At 43.1% G+C, this 26,994-nt stretch overlaps 1 protein-coding gene across 7 annotated transcripts in view; it reads right to left on the reverse strand.

Moving 5' to 3' along the window:
• TIAM2 (TIAM Rac1 associated GEF 2) overlaps positions 1 to 26,994 on the reverse strand; it is a 643,262-nt gene that overhangs the window by 101,244 nt on the left and 515,024 nt on the right. For all 7 annotated transcript variants that reach the window (XM_077289067.1, XM_077289068.1, XM_077289064.1 and 4 more), the window contains one exon: positions 4,907 to 5,013. In XM_077289067.1, coding sequence (XP_077145182.1) covers positions 4,907 to 5,013 — 107 coding nt within the window. The remainder of the gene's footprint in view (positions 1 to 4,906; positions 5,014 to 26,994) is intronic.

The raw sequence follows: 26,994 nt of genomic DNA on the forward strand, positions 1-26,994 counted from the left end.
GGTTACTGAGTCACCCATCTGCTCAATTCTGGATATCACATGGTGTCTTGTGATCTTTATGAACAAGGAACCTTAATGTCTTTTGAACAACTGCAACTAAGGTATGATATCCCAAGACCTCAATTCTTTCGATATTTGCAGCTTAGATCAGCGATTCAATCACATATGCGTAGCATGAACATGGTGCAAATAATATCATCCTTTCCACTGATATGGATCCTTAAATCACAGGGACCCTGTGGTCTTATCTATGCACTATACACATATATGCTATCCGTGGGTGCTGATTCTGCTCTATTGTCAGCTAGAGAAAAGTGGAGACTCCTGATCCCTGATCTTCAGAATCAGGATTGGGAGATGGCTCTTGAGTCTCCAACTAGGGTATCCCCTTCGTCTAACAATAAAATGATACAAATGTATATAATACATCAATCATATTTAACCCCGCTACGATTATTTAAAATAGGGTGGTCTCAATCTTCAGAATGCCTCAGATGCCACACAGGGGAGGCAGATTTTATACACATGATATGGGGATGTCCAGTTATTCTCTCTTTTTGGAAAGAGGTAACTTCATTGTTGACCTCTCTTGTGCATGTTCCCGTCCCTCTAAATCCATTAGTGTGTTTATTTTGGGTACTAGAAGAAGAGCTGTGGGGACACCATGTGCAAATCCTGTTGAGAGAGACACTTTTTTGGCAAGGAAACTGATAGCCTTACGCTGGATGGGGAATACGCATACATCTCTCAGGGCCTTTATTGAGCTGGTAAATTCAATCATACCATACGAACGAACTTTATACCAGAATAGGGGCTGTTTAGAAAAATTTAATAAAATTTGGGATATATGGAACTCGTCGTACCTTACTATATCCTCACGTAGTTGATGGCCTAGCTCCAATATGAAAGAGCTCACGGCAAAATATGCATTGTTCACGCTGTACTTCAATATTACTTTATTAATGTGATGTGGATTGTTCTGGCAGTAAAATAGTTTTAGGGTTTTAACTCCTTTCTGACCTCGGACGGGATAGTACGTCCGAGGTCAGATCCCCCTCTTTGATGTGGGCTCCGGCGGTGAGCCCGCATCAAAGCCGGGACATGTCAGCTGTTTTGAACAGCTGACATGTGCCCGCAATAGCGGCGGGTGAAATCGCAATTCACCCGCCGCTATTAACTAGTTAAATGTCGCTGTCAAACGCAGACAGCGGCATTTAACCGGCGCTTCTGGCCGGGCGGCCGGATATGAGCGCATCGCCGACCCCCGTCACATAATCGGGGGTCGGCGATGCTTCTGTATGGTAACCATAGAGGTCCTTGAGACCTCTATGGTTACTGATCCCCGGCAGCTGTGAGCGCCACCCTGTGGTCGGCGCTCATAGCACACCTGCATTTCTGCTGCATAGCAGCGATCTGATGATCGCTGCTATGTAGCGGAGCCGATCGCGTTGTGCCAGCCTCTAGCCTCCTATGGAGGCTATTGAAGCATGGCAAAAGTAAAAAAAAAAAAGTAAAAAAAAATGTGAAAAAAATAAAAAAAATATAAAAGTTTAAATCACCCCCCTTTCGCCCCATTCAAAATAAATCAATAAAAAAAAAATCAAATCTACACATATTTGGTATCACCGTGTTCAGAATCACCCGATCTATCAATAAAAAAAAGCATTAACCTGATCGCTAAACAGCGTAGCGAGAAAAAAATTCGAAACGCCAGAATTACTTTTTTTTGGTCGCCGTGACATTGCATTAAAATGCAATAACGGGCGATCAAAAGAACGTATCTGCACCGAAATGGTATCATTAAAAATGCCAGCTCGGCACACAAAAAATAAGCCCTCAAACGACCCCAGATCATGAAAAATGGAGACGCTACGGGTATCGGAAAATGGCGTAATTTTTTTTTTTTTTTTTTTTTTAGCAAAGTTTGGAATTTTTTTTCACCACTTAGATAAAAAATAACCTAGACATGTTAGGTGTCTATGAACTCGTACTGACCTGAAGAATCATAATGGCAGGTCAGTTTTAGCATTTAGTGAACCTAGCAAAAAAGCCAAACAAAAAACAAGTGAGGGACTGCACTTTTTTTGCAATTTTGCCGCACTTGGAATCCCTCGTTGGCTTTTGCTGCTTCCTGTCCTGGCCGCACCTTCTACTGTATGCGGTCACGTGGGGCCACTGATTACAGTCATGAATATGCGGCTCCACCTCCCATAGGGGTGGAGCCGCATATTCATTACTGTAAATGAGCGGCCCCACGTGACTGCATACAGGAGAAGCTGCGGCCAGGACAGGACACTGCGAGGGAGGCGGGTGAGTATTTTCAGAACAGCGGGGGGGCGCACAGGGGGTGGGGACATGGAGCTTTATTTTAAACACGAAATGCCACAAAAAAAATGGATTATTCATATCTTCTTTACAGCAAACGCTGCTGCACAGAAGATATGAATCGCGGCTTCAGCACGATGCAGGGGACAGCGCTAAACTTTAGCGCTGTCTCTCCTGCACGGTCCGTGTGGTACCCAGGTGGCACACAGCTGCCGCACGTGTGCCACACGGATGGCTTACGTGAGCTCACGGACACACGGACACGGATAACTCCGGTACCGATTTTTTCCGGTACCGGAATTATCTGGACGTGTGAGACTGGCCTCAACAGGTATTTCCCCGCCATGCCCCAGCCACTTTAACTTGATTAGTAGCTCACTGTCTGTGTGATATCAGGGGCCAGGCAAGGAAATCAGACAGTGAGCTACTAATCAAGCTAAAGAGGGCGGGGAAACAACTTTCCCCACATCCTGAAAAGTGCAATCTATCAGAATATAAAACTACCGTAACTAACCAGATTGGTAAGCACTGTAAGGCCACGTTCACATGTTCAGTATTTGTAAGTAAGCCAAAACCAGGAGTGGATGAAAAATACAGAAGTGGTGACTAGTGTTGAGCGATACCGTCCGATACTTGAAAGTATCGGTATCGGAAAGTATCGGCCGATACCGGCAAAGTATCGGATCCAATCCGATACCGATACCCGATACCAATACAAGTCAATGGGACTCAAGTATCGGACGGTATTCCTGATGGTTCCCAGGGTCTGAAGGAGAGGAAACTCTCCTTCAGGCCCTGGGATCCAAATAAATGTGTAAAAGAAAGAATTAAAATAAAAAATATCGCTATACTCACCTCTCCGACGCAGCCTGGACCTCAGCGAGGGAACCGGCAGCGTTGTTTGTTTAAAATTCGCGCTTTTACTTGGTTACGTGAAGTCCCGGCTTGTGATTGGTCAGGGCGGCCATGTTGCCGGGACGCGGACCAATCACAGCAAGCCGTGACGAAATTACGTCACGGCTTGCTGTGATTGGTCCGCGTCCCGGCAACATGGCCGCCATTAACCAATCACAAGCCGTGACGTCACGGGAGGCTGGACACGCGCGCTTTTTAAAATGGGCGCGTGTCCAGCCTCCCGTGACGTCCCGGCTTGTGATTGGTTGCGCCGCGGTCAACCAATCACAAGCCGGGAGGCTGGACACGCGCGCATTTTAAAATTTTAAAATGGGCGCGTGTCCAGCCTCCCGGCTTGTGATTAGTTGACCGCGGCGCAACCAATCACAAGCCGGGACGTCACGGGAGGCTGGACACGCGCCCATTTTAAAATGCGCGCGTGTCCAGCCTCCCGTGACGTCACGGCTTGTGATTGGTTGCGTCTCCCATGTGACTGCGACGCAACCAATCACAAAGCCGGGACGTAATTTTAAAATCCTTAAGGACCTGAAATTACGTCACGGCTTGCTGTGATTGGTTGCGTCGCCCATGTGACTGCGACGCAACCAATCACAACGCCGGAACGTAATTTTAAAATCCTGAAGGACCTGAAATTACGTCACGGCTTGCTGTGATTGGTTGCGTCCCGGTCACATGGGCGGCACGCAACCAATCACAAGCCGGGACTCACGTAAAGGAAAGAAAAGCGCGAATTTTAAACAAAGAACGCTGCCGCTTCCCTCGGTAAGGTGCAGGCTGCGTCGGAGAGGTGAGTATAGCAATATTTTTTATTTTAATTCTCTCTTTTACACATTTTTACATTAATGTTGTTTCGATACCGATACCCGATATCACAAAAATATCGGATCTCGGTATCGGAATTCCGATACAGCAAGTATCGGCCGATACCCGATACTTGCAGTATCGGAATGCTCAACACTAGTGGTGACGTGTTTCTATTGCACTTTTCCTCTCATTGTTAGGCCGGGATCACACATGCGAGAAATACGGCCGAGTCTCGCATGTTAATACCCGGCATTGCTGCCGTCACTCAGGAGCGGAGCATGCGGCTGCATGTATTGCTATGCAGCCTTAGTCTCCTGATTTTGGCTTACAGATACAAAGGTAAAAGAACTCACCAAATACTGAATGTGTGAACGTGGCTTTACAAGAAAAAATATCAACATGCAAGATTTTTTTAGTCATCACACCATCTAAATAAAAACACTAAAAAAGTGATCAAAATGTCACATGGAACTTAAAATAGCATCAATGAACACAACACAAGCAATAAAAAGCCCTTAACTAGTGCCATTGACAGAAAAGTAAAATATTCAAGTACTCGCCGTAATCATACTGACCTGGATAATCACATTACCTGGTCATTTTTACCATATAATGACTGGTTTAAAAACAAAACTCCAAAAACAATCATGGATTTTGTTCCTGTTATTCTAAACAGTGTATGGTAAAATGGATGGTGTAAATCAAAAATAAAACTTGTCAAACAAAAAAGTCCACATACGTCTATCTGGACTGAAAAATAAAAACTGTATGATTTGGGATGAAGTGGAGGAAAAAAACGAAAGCTCAGTGAAAAAATAAGGCTGAAAATGTATTTCTTGTTTGAAGAAGTGAATCTTCTTACCTTATAGGTTTGATCTGTCCGTGGCCTGCACTTCACCTGATCCAAGGCATCATCTGTGCTACTCCGTTTCAAGGTACCAATGGTGACATCTGGTACATTGCTTAAATCTAAAAAAAAAATTACAGGAATGGTCATGATTGCAAGAAAAATCATAAGATTTCACTACAATTTCATACATTTGTATTTAGAACTTTACTTGAACAACCTCAAAAACCCTTCCAAGATTTTGCATGTAAAATGCACATCGTGTTAGGCTCACAGATTTTCGGTCAGAGGCTTTGGTCACACATCAGTATCAGCAATTAGACTATACTAACAATGCTTAAAAAGGAATTCCATGGTCAGAAAGCAAGATATATATAATAAGCACAAGTAGGACCTTAGCTAAGCAAGTAAATTGCGCCAAAATCTGCTCTCCGACAGCTCATATAGAAATAACGGCTGAGGAATAGTGATGAGCGAGTATACTCGCTGCTCGGGTGGTCTCCGAGAATTTGTGACTGCTCGGATATATAGTTTTCTTTGCCGCAGCTGCATGATTTGCGGCTACTAGACAGCTTGATTACATGTGGGGATTCCCTAGAAACCAGGCAACCCCCACATGTACTCAAATCATGCAGCTGCGTCAACAAAAACTAAATCTCCGATCAGTCACAAATACTCGGAGACCACACGAGCGCGCTCGGGAAAACCCGAGCAACGGGTACACTCGCTCATCACTACTGAGGAATCATACACTGGTGGTAAGGATGCTCCATATATATTACAGGGATTATCCAGTGCCTCAAACTTCCACATCAATATGTGAGAGACCTGTCCTGACAAATGTAACATCCGTGTCTGAACATACTTCTGCTAACCCTGCCTTGGTCCCCAGGTGGTGCTGCACTAATGTCATGACTACTGCTGGACATCGTCAGTTTGTGGCAATTTAGCTTTTAGGGCTCATACTCATCTGCAAGAAAAATGGATGAGTGCGATCTGATAAAAAATCAGATTACACTCTGGCCAATGTTAATCTTTGAGTCTCTGCTCATCTGAGATATTTTTCTCAGCTGAAATCGGACTGAAAAAAAAATCACAGCATGCAGTGATTGTCCTCATATCAGACGAGACTCGCCAATGCAAGTCAATGGGTGTCATAAAAAAATCACACAGCACATGGACCATGCGACTGCCACCCGATTTTTACACACCCATGTCCTTTGAAAAGCCAGCATTTCAGTAGCCCCATGCAGTAAAATCACAGCGTGACCCAACAGAATAGAATAGATTACATACAGTATACACATAGAATAGATAGACATAAAAATATCAGTCACATATACAATTAGCACAGTGTGTCTGCAGCTTACTGTACATGTATTTAATTAATAATTACTTATTTTTCTGGAAAAAAATGGCGTGGGCTCCTGTGTTATTTCCCAAACCAGCAGAGGGACATCCGAAGGCTGTCGGCAGATGTTTACAGCCTGGGAAGGAGGTAATACCCATGGAGCCTCCCAGGCTTTTAATATCAGCTCACAGCTGTATACTTAACCTTTACTCAATATTAAAATGGGGGATCCCCCCACAAAAAAATGACTTAAGGACCCCTATAATTAATAACCAGCAAAGGCTAGGCAGACAGCTGCAGGCTAATATTAATAGGCTATCAAGGGACCATGGATATTGCCCCCACCAGTTTAACCTCTTCACCCCAAAGCCTGTTTTCACCTTCCTGATCAGGTCAATTTTTACAATTCTGACCACTGTCAATTTATGAAGTCATAACTCTGGAATGCTTCAATGGATCATGGTGATTCTGAGATGGTTTTCTCATGAAAAATTGTACTTTATGATAGTGGTAAAATTTATTTGGTATGACTTGCGTTTATTTGTGAAAAAAATAGAAATTTGGCACAAATTTTGAACATTTTGCAATTTTCAAACTTTTAATTTTTATGCTTTTAAATCAGAGAGTCATACCCACAAAATAGTTAATAAATAACATTTCCCACATATCTACTTTACATCAGCACAATTTTGGAAACTATTTTTTTGTTAGGAAGTTATAAGGGTTAAAAGTTGACCAACGATTTCTAATTTTTACAACAAAATTTGCTAAACCATTTTTTTTAGGGACCACATCAGATTTGAAATCACTTTGAGGGGCCTACATGACAGAAAATACCCCAAAGTGACACCATTCTAAAAACTGCACCCCTCAAGGTGCTCAAAACCACATTCAAGAAGTTTATTAACCCTTCAGGTGCTTCACAGGAATTTTTGGAATGTGGAAGAAAAAAATAAACATTGACTTTTCTTTCAAAAATAATTTCATTTAGACCTAATTTTTGTTTTTACTTTCGCAAGGATAACAGGAGAAAATGTACCATACAATTTGTTGTGCAATTTCTCCTAAGCATGCCGATACCCCATATGTGGGGGAAATCTACTGTTTGGGAATACTGCAGGGCTCGGAAGGGAAGGAGCGCTATTTGACTTTTTGAATGTAAAATTTGCTGGAATAATTAGTGGATGCCATGTCATGTTTGGAGAGCCCCTGATGTGCCTAAACTGTTTAAGCCCCCAACAAGCGACACCTTTTTGGAAACTAGACCCACTTAGGAGACTTATCTAGATGTATGTTGAGCACCTTGAACCCACAGGTGCTTCACAGAAGTTTATAAGGTTAAGCCGTGAAAATAAAAAATCTAATTTTTCCCAGATAAATCTTTTTAAGCTCCACATTTTGCATTTTCATAGGGGTAACAAGAGAAATTGCTCAATACAATTTGTTGTTCAATTTCTCCTGAGTGCGCAGATACCCAATATGTGGAGGAAAACAACTGTTTGGATGCACAGCAGGGCTTGTAAGGAAAGGAGCGCCATTTGACTTTTTGAATGTAAAATATGCTGGAATAATTAGCAGGTGCTGTGTCGCGTTTGGACAGATCCTGATGTCCCTAAACAGTGGAACCCCCACAAATGATGCTATTTTGGAAACTAGACCCCTTTAGAACCTTATCTAGATGTGTATTGATCACCTTGAACCCCCAGGTGCTTCTCAGAATTTTATAATGTTAAGCTGTGAAAATAAAAAAATCATATTTTTCCCACAAAAATCTTTTTTAGCTACATATTTTGTATTTTCACAAGGGTAAAAGGAGAAAATGGACCCCAAAGTTTGTTGAGCAATATCTCCTAAGTTCACCGATACCCCATATATGGCCCCATATTATAGTGCAGATTTTGCTGCACTAGCTTGAGGATGCCATGTTAGGCTACGTTCACATTTGCGTTGTGCGCCGCAGCGTCGGCGCCGCAGCGCACAACGCAAACAAAAACGCAGCAAAACGCATGCACAACGCTGCGTTTTGCGCCGCATGCGTCCTTTTTTTAATTGATTTTGGATGCAGCAAAAATGCAACTCGCTGCGTCCTCTGCGCCCGGACGCGGGCGCCGCAGCGACGCATGTGGCGCAAAACGCAAGTGCGACGCATGTCCATGCGCCCCCATGTTAAATATAGGGGCGCATGACGCATGCGGCGCCGCTGCGGCGCCCGCCGCTGCGGCGCCCGCGGCTAATGTGAACGTAGCCTTACATTGGCAGAGCCCCTAAAGTGCCAGAACAGCAGAACACCCCATAAGTGACCTCATTTTACCAATTAAGCCTCTCAATGAATTCATCTAGGGGTGCAGTGATTATATTGACACCACAGGTGTGTCACAGACATTTATACCATTGGGCAGTGAAGAAAAAATAATGTACATTTTTACCACCAAGATTGTGTGTTAGCCACAAGTTTTATATTTTCACACTGGGAAATGGTTAAAAATGGCATAAAATAGTAGAAATACCTCATGTGGCTGTATAGTACTACTTTGCCGTACTACTTTGCGGATTCCATATAAAGAGCCCCTAAGTGCAAGAAAAGCAGAATCCCATCTCAAGTGACCACATTTTGGAAATTATAACCGTTTGGGAATTAATCTACAGATTTAGTGACGATTTTGACTCCATGAGTGTTTTCCAGAAAGAGGCAGCAGTGAATGTTGCGGAGTGAAAATTGCATACTGCCGTTGTAGTGACCATGTCACGGTTCTACCCCTCAGGGTGTCTGGGATGCAGCTATTGACAGCTCGTCTGTCCAATCCGGTACAGGTGCATGCTGAAGCTGTCAGTACTTTGATTGTGAGCATGGCCATCCAATCTGGTTCAGGGTCGTGCTGAGCTGTCAGTGTGTTGATTGACAACTCGACTAGCCAATCTGTGACTGGGAGGCATCGGCTGTCTCCAAGTGTTCACTATCCTGGGTGATTGCCATGCCTACTTAACTGAGCAGCTTCTGCCAGATGTACATTCAACAAGTGAGGTTGGTTGGTGAGGTTGGTGCACCCTGTGCCTTGAGTTCTGTATGCTTGATCTGTTGCCTGACCTTGGAGTTCGTTCTGACTATCCGCCTGTTTAACCTATTCTGCTCTGACCCGTTATTCCTCCTTGTACTCTGACTTAGGAAAGTTACATGACTATGCTTTTTTTCTCTTCCTTCTGTTTATGACATACCCTCCCGGCTTCTGACCATGGACTCCTTGACCACTCTGACTCACGACTTGACCATGAGAAGTGACTAGAGTAACAGACCAGTACACTGTAGTGACCAGTACATTATGCCCAGCTCATGCTTCTGAAGACATGCACCTGCAAATTAGGCGGGCTCTTATCACTACGGAAATGCCAAACATGTGGGTGCTAAATGTGGTTTAGACACACTGGGCCTCAGAAGTGAGGGGGCATTTGGATTTGGCAGCGGAAAATTTTCTGAATTTCTTTTGGTGGATGAGGAGCCATTTCATTTTTCCAGAGCCTTTGAGTAACCAGTAACATGGAAGCCCCCTATATTTCTGTTAATAGATGACAGATCTGAGTGGGCACTTGCTTTTTTTGTGGATAGAATTGAAGCTTTTATTGGTAACATTTTACATAACGTTTGGGATCACAGTTATCCAGCGCTCTACGCTGAGCACATACTTTGGGGTTTCCATCTAAATGTGAGTGACATGACAGATGAAATCCCTGAGGGATCCATTCACTATAATGAGGCAGCAGATTTACTCTGGCCTCTGTCTGACCTCTGTTCAGCGGTGTCCATTTTAGAAGTGCACAAAACTGTGGCCGATGACACTTTTATGCAATCCTAAAAAGACTGACACCACCGGATCACAGGTCCTATGGCATCCACAGTGCCTCCATCTGCCTCATTATAGGGAATTTTCCACCGGGGGTTCTGTCTGAATCACTTATTTCAGAGATTTACACGGAAACCCCAGTGTAAGCACTCAGCGCAGAGCACAGGAGAAATGTGTGCCGAGCCTTACTGCAATGTTTGGGAGGCAGAATGAACAAATCAACAGCATGCGAAGAATTGGTTTTATTTATTTTTTGCAGTGTAAGTGATTAGGTGACTTTATTCTTCGGATCAGTGTGATTACAGCGATACCAGATTTATATCGGGTATATATGTTTGGCTGCTGTCAAAAAGACGCTCGTTATTGCGAAAACTAGTTTTTGCATCACCACATTTTGAGAGCTATAATTTTTCTCATATGTTGGCTGACAGTCATATTGGCTTGTTTTTTTTGCGGGACGAGCTGACGTTTTTATTGGTACCATTTTCAGGCACATGACCTTTTTTGATCACTTTCTATTCTGATTTTTGGGAGACAGAATTAACAAAAACCAGCAATTCAGGAATTGCTTTTTGTTTTGTTTATTTATACCATTATGTGTGTGGTAAAATTGGTAAGACCACTTTATTCTTTGGGTCAGTATGATTACATTGATACCTCATTTATTTTTTTATGTTTTGGCGCTTTTACACAATAAAAACTATATTTTATAGAAAAAATAATTATTTTTGCATAGCTTTATTGTGAGAGCTATAACTTTTTATTTTTCTGCTGATTGAGCTGTAGGGTGGCTTGTGTTTGGCAGGACAAGATGACCTGTTCATCAGTTCCAGTTTTATTTACATCCGTCTTTTTGATCGTGTTTTATTACACTTTGTTCGGCGGTATGATGAGAAAGCATTGTTTTTTTGCCTCGTATTTTATTTTTTTACGGTGTTCACTGAAGGGGTTAACTAGTGGAGCCGTTTTACAGAGCGGGTCGTTATGGACGTGGACGATACCAAATATGTTTACTGTTTTTTGCTTTTTTTTTATTTACATAAATAAATGTATTTATTGGAAAAATATTTATTTATATTTTCTTCATTTGGGGATTTAAAAAATATATTTTTACTTTGCAATTTTTTTTATTTTTTTTACATTGTCCCAGTATAGGACAACACTGTACTGTGTTAGATCACTGATCTGACACTCTGCACTGCAGAGTATCGGATCAGCAATCTGACAAGCAGGGAAGGAGGCTTCTCAGGTCCTGCTCTCTGCAGGCACTGGGAAGCTACCTTACCTGCAGGACTTAATGTAATGTAATGTGATCGCATTTTCCTGATGAAAGCACACAGGGAGCACCCTCCCTGCACGATGCACCTTTATGCCGCTGTCACTACTGACAGAGGCATCAGAAGGGTTAAACTCCCGTGATCAGTGCTAGCACTGATCGTGAGCATTGCTGTGGGGTGTTTAGCTGACACCACATACAGCTGACACCACTACCTGAAGCTTCCACGAACAGTGATCCCTTAACAGGTTAATAAGACAGTAATCTGACCATCAGACCTAGGAGGCAGCAGTGTGTTTGAAGTGGGGAGAGAAGCAGGACAGCTGTAATGTCCCACCCTGATGCACTTGACTCATTAGCATACAATTTCAGTGCTAGATTTCTCAAACTACAACACTGATTTCTTCACATAAGGTAAGGATGTAATCAGTATTGAAGTGCCTGTATACTAATATCAGTAGTTTAGGTGTAAAATTCTCATAACAGGTTCCCTTTAATCTCTAAATATACACAGAGCACTAGAAACCTACATGGACATTGTATTCAGCTCAAGCTGTATGTGCCTTACTAACACAACTTTCGTATCTAAATTTCCATCTGTAAATCTTTTACGGTATGAGACTTCTCCTTTAGTGATGGAAGAACCCGAACAGTAAATTTTGTGGTCCATACTGAACACCTACTCATGTTACTTCTCGGGTTCAGCACCCCCAACATCGTCTGCTTCCCACGCTGTAATCCTCAAGACAGCGCAAGAAACACTGGCGTTCTGATCGGTGGTAAGATTATTACCGCCGGTCAGAGTGACAGCACTGTGACCGGCGGTGGAAAGGTTACTTACAGTCACAGAGGCGTTAGATAATGTGAGTACTACTTCCATCAGCCTACACTTGCTGCAGCTAATACCAGCGAGAGCAGGCGCTGCTGAATATTCATCAGCTAGTGCCTGTGCTAGATTTAAAAAAATTACGTGGAGTGTTTTCTATTTTTGATAACCAGCATGGCAAAACTGACAGCTGCATGCTGCAACCCTCAGCAGTCTGCTTTATCATGTGTGGTTATCAAAAATAGAAAGGTCCCCATGCCGTTTTTTAAAATGATTTAAATAAATAATTTAAAATAACAGCGTGGGGTCCCCCCCATTATTGACAATCGGCCAAGCTAAAGCAGACAGAAGGGGCTGGTATTCTCAGACTGGTAAGGGGCTATGGATAATGGCCCCCAGCATAAAAATATCAGCCCGCAGCTGCCCCAGAAAAGACGCATCAATCAGATGCACCAATTCCAAAGCTTTTCCTGGGTCTTCCCACTTGCCCTGTGGTGGTGGCAAGTGGGGTTCATATTTGTGTATTTTCAGGTGACATCAAGCCCAGCAGTTCAGTTAGTAATGGAAATTTAGTAAGAAATTTCTCATGGTGAACTCACTGAGCTCAGCTTTACACCATGAGTTCATTGGCTTGGCTCACACTGAAGTGATCTGGGAATGCAGCCTCAGTGATCTGCGGCAACCTCTGACACTGTGCTCTCAGTCACTGATGATGCACTTGCAGCAGCTCACTCTTCATTGCTTTTCAGCTTGTACAGTGGCATTATTGCACTGTCCAGGTTGAAAACCAAAAATCGCAGAAATGGATTACGGCATGGGACAGTAAAACTGTTTGTAAAAACCGTGTGTATTTTTAAATAAAGGACTTTATTCTGGGTGTTTTTTACTGACAATATGACTATGGGGTTAGTAATGGAGAGGAGTCTTATAGCCTTTTCTCCATTACTAACTGCTGAGCTTAATGTCACCTGAAAATACAAAGGTGACATCAACCCCACAAATATGAACCCCACTTTCCACCATCACAGGGCAAGAGGGAAGAGATGAGCAAAGCACCAGAATAGGCGCATCTAATAGATGCAGATGCGGGCAGCTATTTTTAGGCTGTAGGGGAAAATCCATGGCCCCTTACCAGTTGGACAACCAGCTGTCTGCTTAAGCTTGGCTAGTTGTCAAAAATGGGTTGATCCCACACTGTTTTTTTATAATCATTTATTTAACTAATTAAATAAATGTTTGGGGATCCCTTTGTTCTTGACAACCAGCCAGGGTTGCAGCAAAACTTAGTTTCGCCATACTGCTTATCAAAAATAGAAAGACCCCATGTGAATTATTTTTATTTATTTATTTATAGCGCAGACGCCGGCTGATGAATACTCCCATCAGGACCCCCTGCTATCTCGGTTATTAACGGCAGCAGGCATAGGCTGATGGGAGTAGTATTTTCTCATCAGCCGACGCCTCTGTGACCGAAGGTAAATGTTTTACCTTCGGTCACAGATGCTGGCTCACGTTGTCATCTGACAGCGTGGTAACTGCAGCTCTCTGACCGGCAGTAAAGATCTTACTGCCGATCAGAGATAGTGTTTGTTGCGCTGTCATTCAAATTACAGCATGGCAAACAATGGATGTTAATGGAGACAGGGTTTCGTGTCCTGTTCTGGTACCCGAATCAAACTTTTTTTTAACTGTTTAATTCCTGATAGAAGAGGATTTTTAACCAGCATTTTGGGAATCATTGAGAAAATGATGCACAGTTATAAATATATTGTGATTCAATTGATTTAGCAACCTGTTTAGATACGCCATGTTTAATCGCTCCAGTGTTGACACCATTCTAGGCAACTACAGAGATGAAGTAAACGCTATAGGATTGCAATTAATTGCATAGAGTTTCCACTGTGTCATAACCACATCAGGTGGCTTCTAGCCTGCGCACATACACAATCCATGCTCCCCCGATGTTCCAATCATTCTAAGTATCCTGCTTGTTCTGATCATTTGATACAATACAGAGACTGAGTCATAAGAGGCAACAAAAAGCAGGAGTAGGAATATGTCACTATCACCCACCAGGAAAGGCATTCACCCACAAGAGTAGGAAAATGCACAAACTGCTCTTATTGTTGGGTCATTTAACATGTTCCAAGCCTATAATTACTGGGCTCTGCTCCAATTCAGAATATCAAGATAATGACTAGTGGATTATCAGGAGAACGAGTCTATTGTCTTCTCAACCAGGCCTAAATATTCAGGTGTGAACTATGTCTTTCTTGTATTAACTATAAAGAACACTGCATTGTAGGTTTGGGACATCCCTTCTATACCAAAGACAGTGACACAATGTGGATTATTCCCTCTGGAGGCAAAGTGCAGGAGGTTATCATTGGGCTGGTGACGATGAAAACAATAGTCACAAAATAGATTGCACCTATGGAAGACACAATTTGGGAAAGTGCACACAACACTGAATTCCACTGGAAAAGGCACAAATTAAATGCTCAAAAGACTGAACATATGGCTTTCTATGTGAACACCACTTGCTATTCATATATTCAGTCTTTTGAGCATGGTTCGTTTTTTGTTTTTTAAAAGGTTTTATAAGATGCCAAGTGATTAACGGAAGTGATCAGACCAGTCTTCATTCTTGTGCTCTGAAGACACTATATTGTATAATAGTAGTTACTGGGGCACAAGAGATGCCTGGTTGTTTTTTTTTTTGTTCGTTTTTTGGGAGGTTTTCATTGTTGAATGCAGTTAAATGAAAAAAAGAAAATCTGGAAAATGCCATTAAAAAATGCCACCCAAAATGCTGGAAAAAGGCTAAAAAAAATGCTTGTGGCAAAAAGTTAAAGTGCACAAGTAACAAACACAAAAATTATTAAAAAAAATACACTTCAGAAAACCACCAGTGTGCTTTCATTGGCTTGGTAAAGACGTGTGCATATGCCCTTAGAGGGGTGGTCCAAACATGCATTTTGCTGGTATTGGACAAAAGTGAAGACAATGCTGGTAAATTACGGTAACCTTCTAATGATGCCTACTTTATACCTCGCGTGACTGGCTGCATGTCGACAGTGCAGCAGCGGAACTTGAACTCGTATGATCTGGTGGTATTAGAAGCCATGTGATGGGGTCACTTGACTGCTGTGTTGCGAGGAGACACAGGGGTGGCAGATTTTCAGTAACAGGAGAATAAAATGGCAATTACTAAGCAATTACCACACATAAGTGCTGGGACTTCCACTGATGCATCACCCAGACTTTACTCATTTTTTCTTTCTTTATTTTCTTTTTTAATTCTATATTCTGTATATAGACTTCTATAAGGCCGGCATCATACTAGCGAGTTTTCCGGATGTATGAGAGGCGCAGAAAATACGCATTGCACACGGACCAATGATTCTCTATGGGGCAGCTCCTATCTGCCGTATGTTACGCATCCGTATTATACGGTATTGTACGGGCGTAGAAAATCACAGCATGCTGCGTTTGTCAGCGTATTGCGCAAAAAATACGCCAATGAAAGTCAATGGGGGCGAGAAAAATATGGATTACACATGGACCAACAGTGTGACTTGCGAGAAATACACAGTGGTGTTCTATAGAAAAGCCGGTAATTCAGTGCGGTGTACAGTAAAATCACACTGACAGGTTAGAATAGAATAGATAAAATTAATGTCTACACATAGTGTAGGGAGATATATATATATATATATATAGTAAGTGAGACACATATATATATATATATATATATGTATATATATATATATATATATGTATATATATATATATATATATATATATATATATATATAGTAAGTGAGACACATATATATATATATATATATATATATATATATATATATATATATATATATATATGTATTTATATTTCATACAGCGCTAGATAGCAGAGAATCCGGTAATTCAATTGCCGGCTTTTGCTATCTCCTTATCAAACCCGACAGGATATGAGACATGGTTTACATACAGTAAACCATTTCATATCCCTTATTTTTTAACATATTCCTCACTAATAATGTTCCAAGTGTCTGTTTGCAAAAATTTGGGGGCTCTAGCTGTTAAAATAAAGGGTTAAATCGCGGAAAAAACTGGCATGGGCTCCCTCTCAATTTTCTCCGCCAGAGTGGGAAAGCCAGTGACTGAGGGCAGATATTAATTACCTAGAGAGGGACCATGGATATTGGTTCCCCCCTGGCTAAAACATCTGCTCCAGCCACCCCAGAAAAGGCACATCTGTAAGATGTGCCTATTCTGGCACTTAGCCTCTCTCTTCCCACTCCCGTGTAGCAGTGGGATATGGGGTAATAAAGGGGTAATGTCACCTTGCTATTGTAAGGTGACATTAAGCCAGGTTAATAATGGAGAGATGTCAATAAGACACCTATCCATTATTAATCCAATAGTAGTAAATGGTTAATAAAACACACACATTAGGAAAAAAGTATTTTATTGAAATAAAGACACCCCTGCCTGTAAAAACTGGGGAATGAATGGAAAGCAGGGGAACGTAGCTACCTAGACTTGCGGTGCTGCGCCCCCTGCTGGTATAACCTCAGATGAACTCGAGCATGAGAAAATATTCAGAAAAATTCCCACGCTCGAGTTCATCTGAGGTTATGCCAGCAGGGGGCGCAGCACTGCAAGTCTAGGTAGCTACGTTCCCTTGCTTTCCATTCATTCCCCAGTTTTTACAGGCAGGGGTGGCTGCATTAGCAGGCTACTGCTTGTAAAATTATTTAACCCCTTCAGATGGATTTACAGCGTGGAACAAGACTGAACAACGGAAGGTATGGGATATTGTTGATTTTTTATTTTAACTTTGTTTCAGGTGACAAGGGTCTTCAATTGGATTGAGAGTATAATAAACTATTACAACACCCTGTGTCTTTATTTCAATAAAATACTTTTTCCCTAATGTGTGTGTTTTATTAACCATTTACTACTATTGGATTAATAATGGATAGGTGTCTTATTGACACCTCTCCATTATTAACCTGGCTTAATGTCACCTTACAATAGCAAGGTGACATTAACCCTTTATTACCCCATATCCCACCGCTACACAGGAGTGGGAAGAGAGGGGCTAAGTGCCAGAATAGGCGCATCTTATAGATGTGCCTGTTCTGGGGTGGCTGGAGGCAGATGTTTTTAGCCAGGGGGGGCAATATCCATGGTCCCTCTCTACGCTATTAGTATCTGCCCTCAGTCACTGGCTTTCCCACTCTGGCAGAAAAAATTGCGCGGGAGCCCACGCTAGTTTTTTCCGCGATTTAACCCTTTATTTTAACAGCTAGAGCCCCCACATTTTGCACATACACACTACTAACATTAGTAGTGAGGAATATGCAAAAAAAAGGGATATGAAAAGGTTTACTGTATGTAAACCATGTCTCATATCATGTCGGGTATGGGAAGGAGATAGCAAAAGACGGCAATTGAATTACCGGCTTTTCTGCTATCTAGCGCTGTATGAAATATACATATATATATGTGTGTCTCACTGACATATATATATATATATATATATATATATATATATATATATATATATATATATATATATATATATATATATATATATATATATATATAGACTGTATATATGTTTTCATGAATATTTGAGCCCGTGGATCCATTGTATGTCCGTTTTGCAAGCCGGCGACAAAATCTTGCTGAACGGATGCCATACGGATTACATACAGAGGATGACATGTGCAAAATACGCTGCCACACCCCGCCTACGGATGACATACGTATCACTATTTTGGGAACAGTTCTGCGTATTATGCATGTAAAATGCAGACCGTATTTCCCTACGATAAGTGTGACGCCGGCCTAAAGGTAGGGGGGAAGGTAGAAGTGAGTTGTGGCAATTACCTATTGTTAATGTTATACTAGTCTCAAGCTTTATAAGTAGTGTTGAGCGATACCGTCCGATACTTGAAAGTATCGGTATCGGAAAGTATCGGCCGATACCGGCAAAGTATCGGATCCAATCCGATACCGATACCCGATACCAATACAAGTCAATGGGACTCAAGTATCGGACGGTATCCCTGATGGTTCCCAGGGTCTGAAGGAAAGGAAACTCTCCTTCAGGCCCTGGGATCCATATTAATGTGTAAAAGAAAGAATTAAAATAAAAAATATTGCTATACTCACCTCACCGAGGGAACCGGCAGCGTTGTTTGCTTAAAATTCGCGCGTTTACTTCCTTACGTGAAGTCCCGGCTTGTGATTGGTCGCGTGCCGCCCATGTGGCCGCGACGCGACCAATCACAGCAAGCCGTGACGTAATTTCAGGTCCTTCAGGATTTTAAAATTACGTTCTGGCTTATGATTGGTCGCGTCGCGGTCACATGGGCGACGCGACCAATCACAAGCCGTGACATCACGGGAGGCTGGACACGCGCGCATTTTAAAATGCACGCGTGTCCAGCCTCCCGTGACGTCACGGCTTGTGATTGGTCGCGTCGCCCATGTGACCGCGACGCGACCAATCACAAGCCAGAACGTAATTTTAAAATCCTGAAGGACCTGAAATTACGTCACGGCTTGCTGTGATTGGTCGCATCGCGGCCACATGGGCGACGCGACCAATCACAAGCCGGGACGTCACGGGAGGCAGGACACGCGCACATTTTAAAATGCGCGCGTGTCCAGCCTCCCGTGACGTCACGGCTTGTGATTGGTCGCGTCGCCCATGTGACCGCGACGCGACCAATCACAAGCCAGAACGTAATTTTAAAATCCTGAAGGACCTGAAATTACGTCACGGCTTGCTGTGATTGGTCGCGTCGCGGCCACATGGGCAGCACGCGACCAATCACAAGCCGGGACTTCACGTAAGGAAGTAAACGCGCGAATTTTAAGCAAACAACGCTGCCGGTTCCCTCGGTGAGGTCCAGGCTGCGTCGGAGAGGTGAGTATAGCAATATTTTTTATTTTAATTCTCTCTTTTACACATTATTACATTAATGTTGTTTCGATACCGATACCCGATACCACAAAAGTATCGGATCTCGGTATCGGAATTCCGATACCCGCAAGTATCGGCCGATACCCGATACTTGCGGTATCGGAATGCTCAACACTATTTATAAGGCTATGATCACAGATTTTTTTGCAGCATTTTTTAGGCAAATTAACAGCTGTTTTTAACAGTACCAGCAAAAGCTACGAGATTTCAAAAACCTCTTGCACACGCTTGTGGTTTTTTTTCTGACAATGTGAAAACTGCTGCGTTTTAAAAAAAAATCTGCAGCATGTCAATTGTTTCAGCATTTTAGTAGGTATATTTTACCCATAGAAAGCCATGAGAAAGTGAAAAAATGCTGCAAGAAATGCAACAGCATTTTTTTTGCTGTGTTTTTGAAGTCTCATCAGTACTGCGGTTCCTGTATGGTACTCAGTCTGATGACTGGTAACAGCAACTCCCAGTATCTCCTTAAAATTGTTAATTAGTACGGGTGATTTAATCATGTACTGATGGTGGTTTTGGTGGTGTATTTCTGCACTGTTGTTGTTGGTTCTTATGCCCTGTTCTTCTTGAACTGTTATTGGTTCTGTCTTGTACACATGTAAATCGATAACTTGTCAGATAAACCTATAAGTTGATAAAAAAAACTTTTCGGATGGCACAATAAGGGTTACTATATCTGTAATTACGTTAGGAACATTACATGTAAAATTCAGCGCTGTATCGTGCCAAATCCTAACATACTTAGTCAAGTGCCAATTGGCTTTTTTTCCTGCTTCTCTCAATGATTTTTCATCCCAGGAAGTATCAAAGCAGCTTTATTTAAAACACAACATACCATAAAGAGACCAAATCCGCAGGGACAAATGGCATAAAAATGCATGTAAAATAAAAATTATACTGAAACGCAAGTAAACTAATTTACCTAATAGGTGCAGAAAAGCTTCAGAAAATCTGCAACATCAAAAAATCACTAAATGCTCATAATGGGAAAGTAGACTAAAGTTAAAGGGAACGTCACATGAAAAAAAAAAACTATTAACTAGAGGTGAGCAAACTTGCTCGGGAAATGTTCGTCAATCTCAAAATCAGCACTAACATAGCACATTCATGTTCGGTTTCCCAAGCATTTTTCCTCAAAGTCGTCACAGATCAGTAAATGATTGCATTTCCACTAATGATTTTGCTTTTTGACTTCGGCTAGGAAAGTGGTCCTGAATGATGAGCGTGAGACAAGTGTTTTATGAGGGGAGAGGGTGTGTGTACACGTCAAAGGAACAGCAGAGTGTAATTTTTTTTTAATAACTTAATGTGTGTACATTTCTGCAGCCAATCAGGGCACAGAAACCATCCACAACGTCATGACATAAGGGCTTCTGTGATTGTCTGCCGAAGTCACATGTCCCTCTCCATATAAAAAGCAGACATGTTGTTTTGCTGGCACCATTTTCTCAGCGTAAGAGCGCAGAGAGGCCTCTCCTGCTGCTGCTGCAAGTTAACTTTTCATTTAGTTAGATAGGATCCTGTCCTGTGTGAAATCGACCCTCCAGCATCTAACAAGTTTGTGCTAATAGTGTTGTGCAGGTATGAGTCCATATTTTCTACTCAAAAACGTTTGGGCTAATACTGTGTTGCAGTCAGGATTCAGGAGGCCCCATATGCTTATCAAAATCATTAGGTTTAATATTGAGGTTTAACCAGGAGGCCCCATTTGCTAATCCAAATTGTTAGGGCTAATAATGTTGTGCAGTCCGTAGTCCACCTTTCTTACTCAAAATCATTTGGGCTAAAACTGTGTTGCAGTCAGGACTCAAGAGGCCCCATATGCTAATGAAAATCTTTAGGTTTAATATTGTGCCTCAGCCAGGAGGCCTCACTTGCTAATCAAAACCGTTAGGGCTAATAGTGTTGATCAGGCCGGAGTCCACATTTCCTACTCAAAATCGTTTGCGCTAGTACTGTTTTGCAGTCAGGACTCAGGAGACCCCATATGATAATCAAAATTGTAAAGTTTAATATTGGGGTTCAGCCAGGAGGCCCATTTGATAAAAGACCTTTCCCCTTTTACTTGGGCGCCCAGGGCCATGGAACGGGTCGCTGCCACCGTGACTACCCCTTTAATTGCGACCGGACCCGGTTCCGAGTACCCCAGGCCCTGACGGGTGACTCAAAAGCATCTGCACAGATGCCACAAATTTTATCCTGTTGGATCAGATAAAGTAGGGTCTAAGCAGAATCTAGACACTCATCACCAGACATTATCCCCCTGGGGTAGAGATGATGCTGTGCTGATAGGACAGGAAGAGGAGGAGGATGACTCTCAAGGCGAGGTGTGGGATAACAGAGAGAATGAAGATGAGGTTGTAGATCCCACTTGGTGTGAACCCAGAGGCATGCAGCTGAGTAGCTCAACAGTGAAGGTGGAGGAGGAAGAAGACGAGGAGGTTGCACTGGGCTTGCTGCACAGACACAGAGTGATGCAGCCACGAAAAGCACTGCATCCTCAGCCACAACTGTGGCTAGCACCGGTCACAAGTCTGCAGTTCGCAAGGGCAGCAAGGGTTGCCTAGCCTGGGCCTTTTTTGAGACTGCAAAGGAGGACCAAACTCACATTATCTGCCAACTTTGCCAAAAATGACTCAGTGGAGGCAAACATTGCAATAATTTGACTACTACATGCATGAACCAGCACATGTGCGATCAACATGCTTTAGTCTTGGAATCACACTGTGCTAAAATGCAGACTGGCGGGCCTTGACAACCACTGGCCATGCCTTCAACCACATCTGCTGCTTCTTCCTCCTCCATCACCGTGCCAAGTGTTCTCACACAGGTCTCCGGCTGCAGAACCTCTACTTGTTTAACCCTTACAGTTGAAGGGAAGTGAGAGCCTGTCAGCTGATATGGAAGTGGAGATGCCTTGTGTTTTCATTTCACCGAGCACAGCACATCCTTCTCATTCCACCATAATATCTCTGCCTGCACCTCACTCACAGTCCGGAAGTTTGTCCTGTTCACCCTACTCCACCCTCTCTCAGCACGGCAGCCAGCCCTCGGTCCCACAATTGTGGTCACGTAAAAGAATGTTTCCTCCTACACATGCCAAAGTGAAGAGCTTGATCTCCACCTTCTCCAATCTGTTGGCCACGGAAATGCTGCCTTTAAGCCTGGTGAATACAGACGGTTACAAAAGTTGATGGTCGTCCCAGACCCCCAATTGCCATTACTTATCTAAGAAAGCTGTGCCTGTGCTACACCAGACAACATCATGCATTCCCTGAAAAAAACTATGTCTGCCAGGGTGCATTTCACCACTGACACCTAGATGAGCAAACATGGGCAGGGGCGTTACATCTCACTGACTGGCCACTGGGTGACTCTGGTGGCTGTGGAGGCAGGTGGTCAAGGTCCACAAGTCTTGGAATCCTTCTGTATCTAACAATGTCCAGAAAAAAGAAAAAAATATACTGTATATACCCGCACTGCCGCTTTCTGCGATCACCTATCAGCGTGCCTTAAGCTGCTATGCCAGTACCCATACCACCTACTCCATACACGGGCGCTTCGGGTGCATAACCAAAAAAGTGCTTGATATCCAGAGAAAAAGAAAAAAATGGTTTGCACTCACCAAGCCCGATAAAACAGATAAGACTTTATTAGGACATATGCAAAATGGACAAGGAGATCATGTTGACCACAGGATGACAGCTGTTTCGCGCACGCAGCGCTTCCACAAATCCCGATGATCATCGGGATCTGTGGAAGCGCTGCTTGCACGAAACAGCTGTCATCCTGTGGTCAACATGACCTCCTTGTCCATTCTGTATCTAACACTTCCTCCACTGCTTCTGGCCCCTCCATATCTAGGACCTACACCTATGCCCCCAACCTCTTCTTTAATGAGACACGCACTTCAAAAGTGCAGAGAGAATACTGCCCCACCTCCATATTGCGCAGCCAGGGCTCACCGCAGTCAGACAGTGTTTAAATTAATATGTCTTGGAGACCACAGTTACACAGCTCAAGAGCTGTGGACAGCTATCCAGGCCAAGTTACAGCTCCTGTCTCCACTGAACCTGGAACCAGGGAAGGCTGTGTGCGATAACGCTGTGATCATGGTGGCTGTCTTACTCCAGGGCAATGTCACACACGTGCCTTGCACGGCTCATGTCCTCAACCAGGTGTAAAGAAATTTCTCTGCCACTGCTGCAGAAAGCATGGCTGCTGTGTGCTCACTTTCGCCGATCGCACCCCACAGGTTATGGACTTGCATAGCTTCAGAGGTCTTTCCGCTTACCGGTTAACCGTTTGATTTGTGATGTGCCGTCACTGTGGAATTCCATTCTGCACATGTTGCAACAACTGTAGCAGCAGCGATGAGCAATGGTACAATATGTCCTTTTGCACAGCCTGGGCCAACACAGTACGGACGTGGTGCAAATCATGCTTGCAGAGTGGGAACAGATGAAGGACCTCTGCACTTTTCTGCAGTTTTGATGCCGTCACCAGTATCACTCTTCCGGTCATCTACATGCTGGACCACTCTTTGAATAATTTTGTGGCAGGAGTTGGTGGTCTCAGATGAAGAGATGGAAGCAGAGGAGGATGAGGAAGGGATAACAATATCTCAAAGTTCCGGACCGCCGTCGCACAGGTGGGTGCCATGGGAAGGTGGATTACAGCGATCAAGGAGGGCTCATGGTACCAGACAAACTGTTATTGAAGGTGCAGGAGCCGAGGAACAAATCGAGGAGGACGAGGAAGAAGAGGTGATGGGCACGCAAGTCAGGAGATGAAGAGGATAATGATCCCATATTTGTTGTCCATGGTTGGCGGGAGGGGATGGGGAAAGCAAGCTTGAGTGTTACCCCGCCACCAACACACCATGGACTTGGACCTCATGGAAGCGCCCAACACATGAGCGCCTTCTTGCTGCACTTTCTTCAACATGATGCCCATATTCTTATGGTTAGAAATAGTGCTGACTACTGGGTTGCCACTCTGTTGGATCCACAGTACAAGAGTAAATTTTGCCAGATTTTTTCCCCCCTGGAAAGGGATCCACACATGCTGGAGTATCGAAACACACTTGTAGACCGCCTTAAGAGTGTTTTTCCCCAAGACAGTTCTAGACTTCCAACCCCAGGAACGTCAAGGCGCAACCGCAAAAACATTACCAGCAGCAGTGTAAGTGACATAAGCAATTCCTGTAATTTCACATATTTTTTAGACCAGCCCATGCACCAGCAGAACAAAGTACAACTCTGACACGTGAACGACTGGCGAGAATGGCGCAGGGGTATCTCGAGCTCAATATCCATGCCGTCAGGGGGAATTTTACATTTTGTTTTTCAAAAATGAAAGAGTGGCCTGAGCTCACATATCACGCCTTGAAGGTTTTGTCATGCCTGGCAGCCAGTGTTCTTTCAGAACGGGTCTTCAGCACTGCTGGTGGTGTCCCGATGGATAAGCTCATCTGGCTGTCACCTGAAAGTGTAGATCACTTAAGTTTCATCAAAGTGAACAAATCATGGACTCATGTATTTATGCAGCGTCAAACCCCCAGTGTCCAGCTGAGACTGCATAGTGGATGGGATTTGCAGAAATCTCATGTCCACTATGCATTTATCTGCATCTGCGGATCACCCGCAAGCACTGACATGCGGCCAGCGCCTGAGAGTGGGGCCCCCCCCGCCCGCTTGCAATACTTACCTCTCACCATTCCTGCACAGCTGCGGCATCTTCCACATCTTCTGACTTTGTGACGTTTCCGGTCAGAGGACGCAATGACGTGAGTAGTGTGCGCCCTCTGCTCTGAACGTTCAGAGTACAGAGAGCCAGAAGACTGCAACGCTGAGGAGTCCGGAACAAAGCAGCGACCAGGCCAGTGAGGAGAGGTATTTCATTTTTTTTTATGTTTGGAGCATTATATTGGGGCTCCTCATATACTGGAGCATTATATGGGGCCCACTATATATGGAGCAATATATGGGGCCCATCATATGCTGGAGCATTATGTGGAGCCCATTCTGAATTGAGCATTATATGGGGTCCATTATGTATAGAGTATTATATGTTGCCCGTTATATATGGAGCACTATGTTATTCCCATAATACTGTATGGAGGACTATACTGTCCGGATTCTGAGCTATTGTAGAATTTACAATAGATATCACTCACGTAACGTAAGAAGTGAAATCTTTGGCATTGTACTATACCTATATCTCTCTGTCGTATCTGTGCATCATGAATTCTGGTATGTGTTAAAGGAGCCCACTTAGACTCTCTACCCTGGGTCCAACGAAAACCTGGAGCTGGCCCTGGCACCCGGCCTTAGTGGTTACAAAGGAAAAAAGCATGGCAACTGTTAAACTACTTTGGGCTCGTTCACATGAGTGTATACATAGGACAAGTGCTATCCCAAATTTTATTGGATAGTACTTGGACCAATGTTAAACTATGGAGCATTGCTGATCAGTGTTTTTTTTTCGCATGCTGATTCAGCATGAGACAAATATTGCCGCGCACTGCAAGTTGCTGCACAAATCGGATCGCACTCATCTACTCAAGTCTATGGGTGCGTGGAAAACTTTAGACTGCACTCTGACCAAATACTGAACGTGTGAATGTGGCCTTAGACTACACATCAGCCTTGTGACTTTTTATACAGCAAAGATGGGTTAAGATCTCCACTTGCAACAAGAACAGACATATTTTTAATTAAAGGTTGTATAAAACAAATGTTTTGCTGAGCCGGCACAGCTTGTTTTGTTCTTTCTGACATCATCCATCCCACACCACCCACCCACCACCTAATGATGTAACAGTACACACATTCCAGATATCCTGCTATTCACACAGTGTAATGTAAGTGGATAAAAACTCATCCTAAACGTGGGGAACATACAGCACCCCATGAAAATGATCTTATTATTCCTACCCAGGAGTGGCATAATGAGTAAATGTCATTGATAACATAACATTCCCCAGTCTGGTGCACTTTTTAATATTCCTTACAAGAAGTGCAGAGACGACTTAATTAGAAGCAATGATTCATCTAATGTGCACTGAAAATTCAGTTTACAAGGAAAAGAAGAGCTAGAGAATTAAGCAAGCTTAATTTTTTTTACTTGTTGTGCCAGAATCATTGGAAATAATGAAAATCACACGGCTATTTCTCCAAAATGTCCCAGAAACAGTTTTTCAACCCCTCAGGTTTTGTGTTCCTCATGCTACTGTGAGCAGCCTGCATGTCCTAAACATGCTACTAGGCCTGCAGCATCTCCAGACTTGTCTCACATCGAGCACATCTGGGACAACTTTGGTCGGCAACTGCAAAAGTAGGGGCCAGCAATGGATCGGAATGATTTGCCCAAGTGCATTCAGTGTGGCAGAACGTTCCTCGGACAGCCATTAATAACGTAACATGCCAAGGCATGTAAGTGCTTGTATTTCTGATGATGGTGCTCATACTCAATACTGAATAAATTGAGATGTTTTGAAAATGTAGTTTCCAGTTTTTGAACATTTGCATGCCATTAACATGTCTATCTATCCTGTGATCTCCAAAATTCCACGACTTTTCCTTCTTGGTGTTAAAATTTCAATTGAGTGTTTATTAAGAAAGCAATCATCACAGAATGTTAAACCAGTTCAGGAAAAAGCTATTCAAGGGTAGACATTTATGTTAAGTTGAAGACATATGTTCATCTATGAATATCATTATGCAGATTGTACGTTTTACAGAATACTGCACTTTTACTTTTAGTAATCCTCCTGACTATAGTCTATATTATAGTTCAATTGC

This window comes from Ranitomeya variabilis, chromosome 2 (assembly GCF_051348905.1).
Source record: "Ranitomeya variabilis isolate aRanVar5 chromosome 2, aRanVar5.hap1, whole genome shotgun sequence".
Taxonomy (NCBI): domain Eukaryota; kingdom Metazoa; phylum Chordata; class Amphibia; order Anura; family Dendrobatidae; genus Ranitomeya; species Ranitomeya variabilis.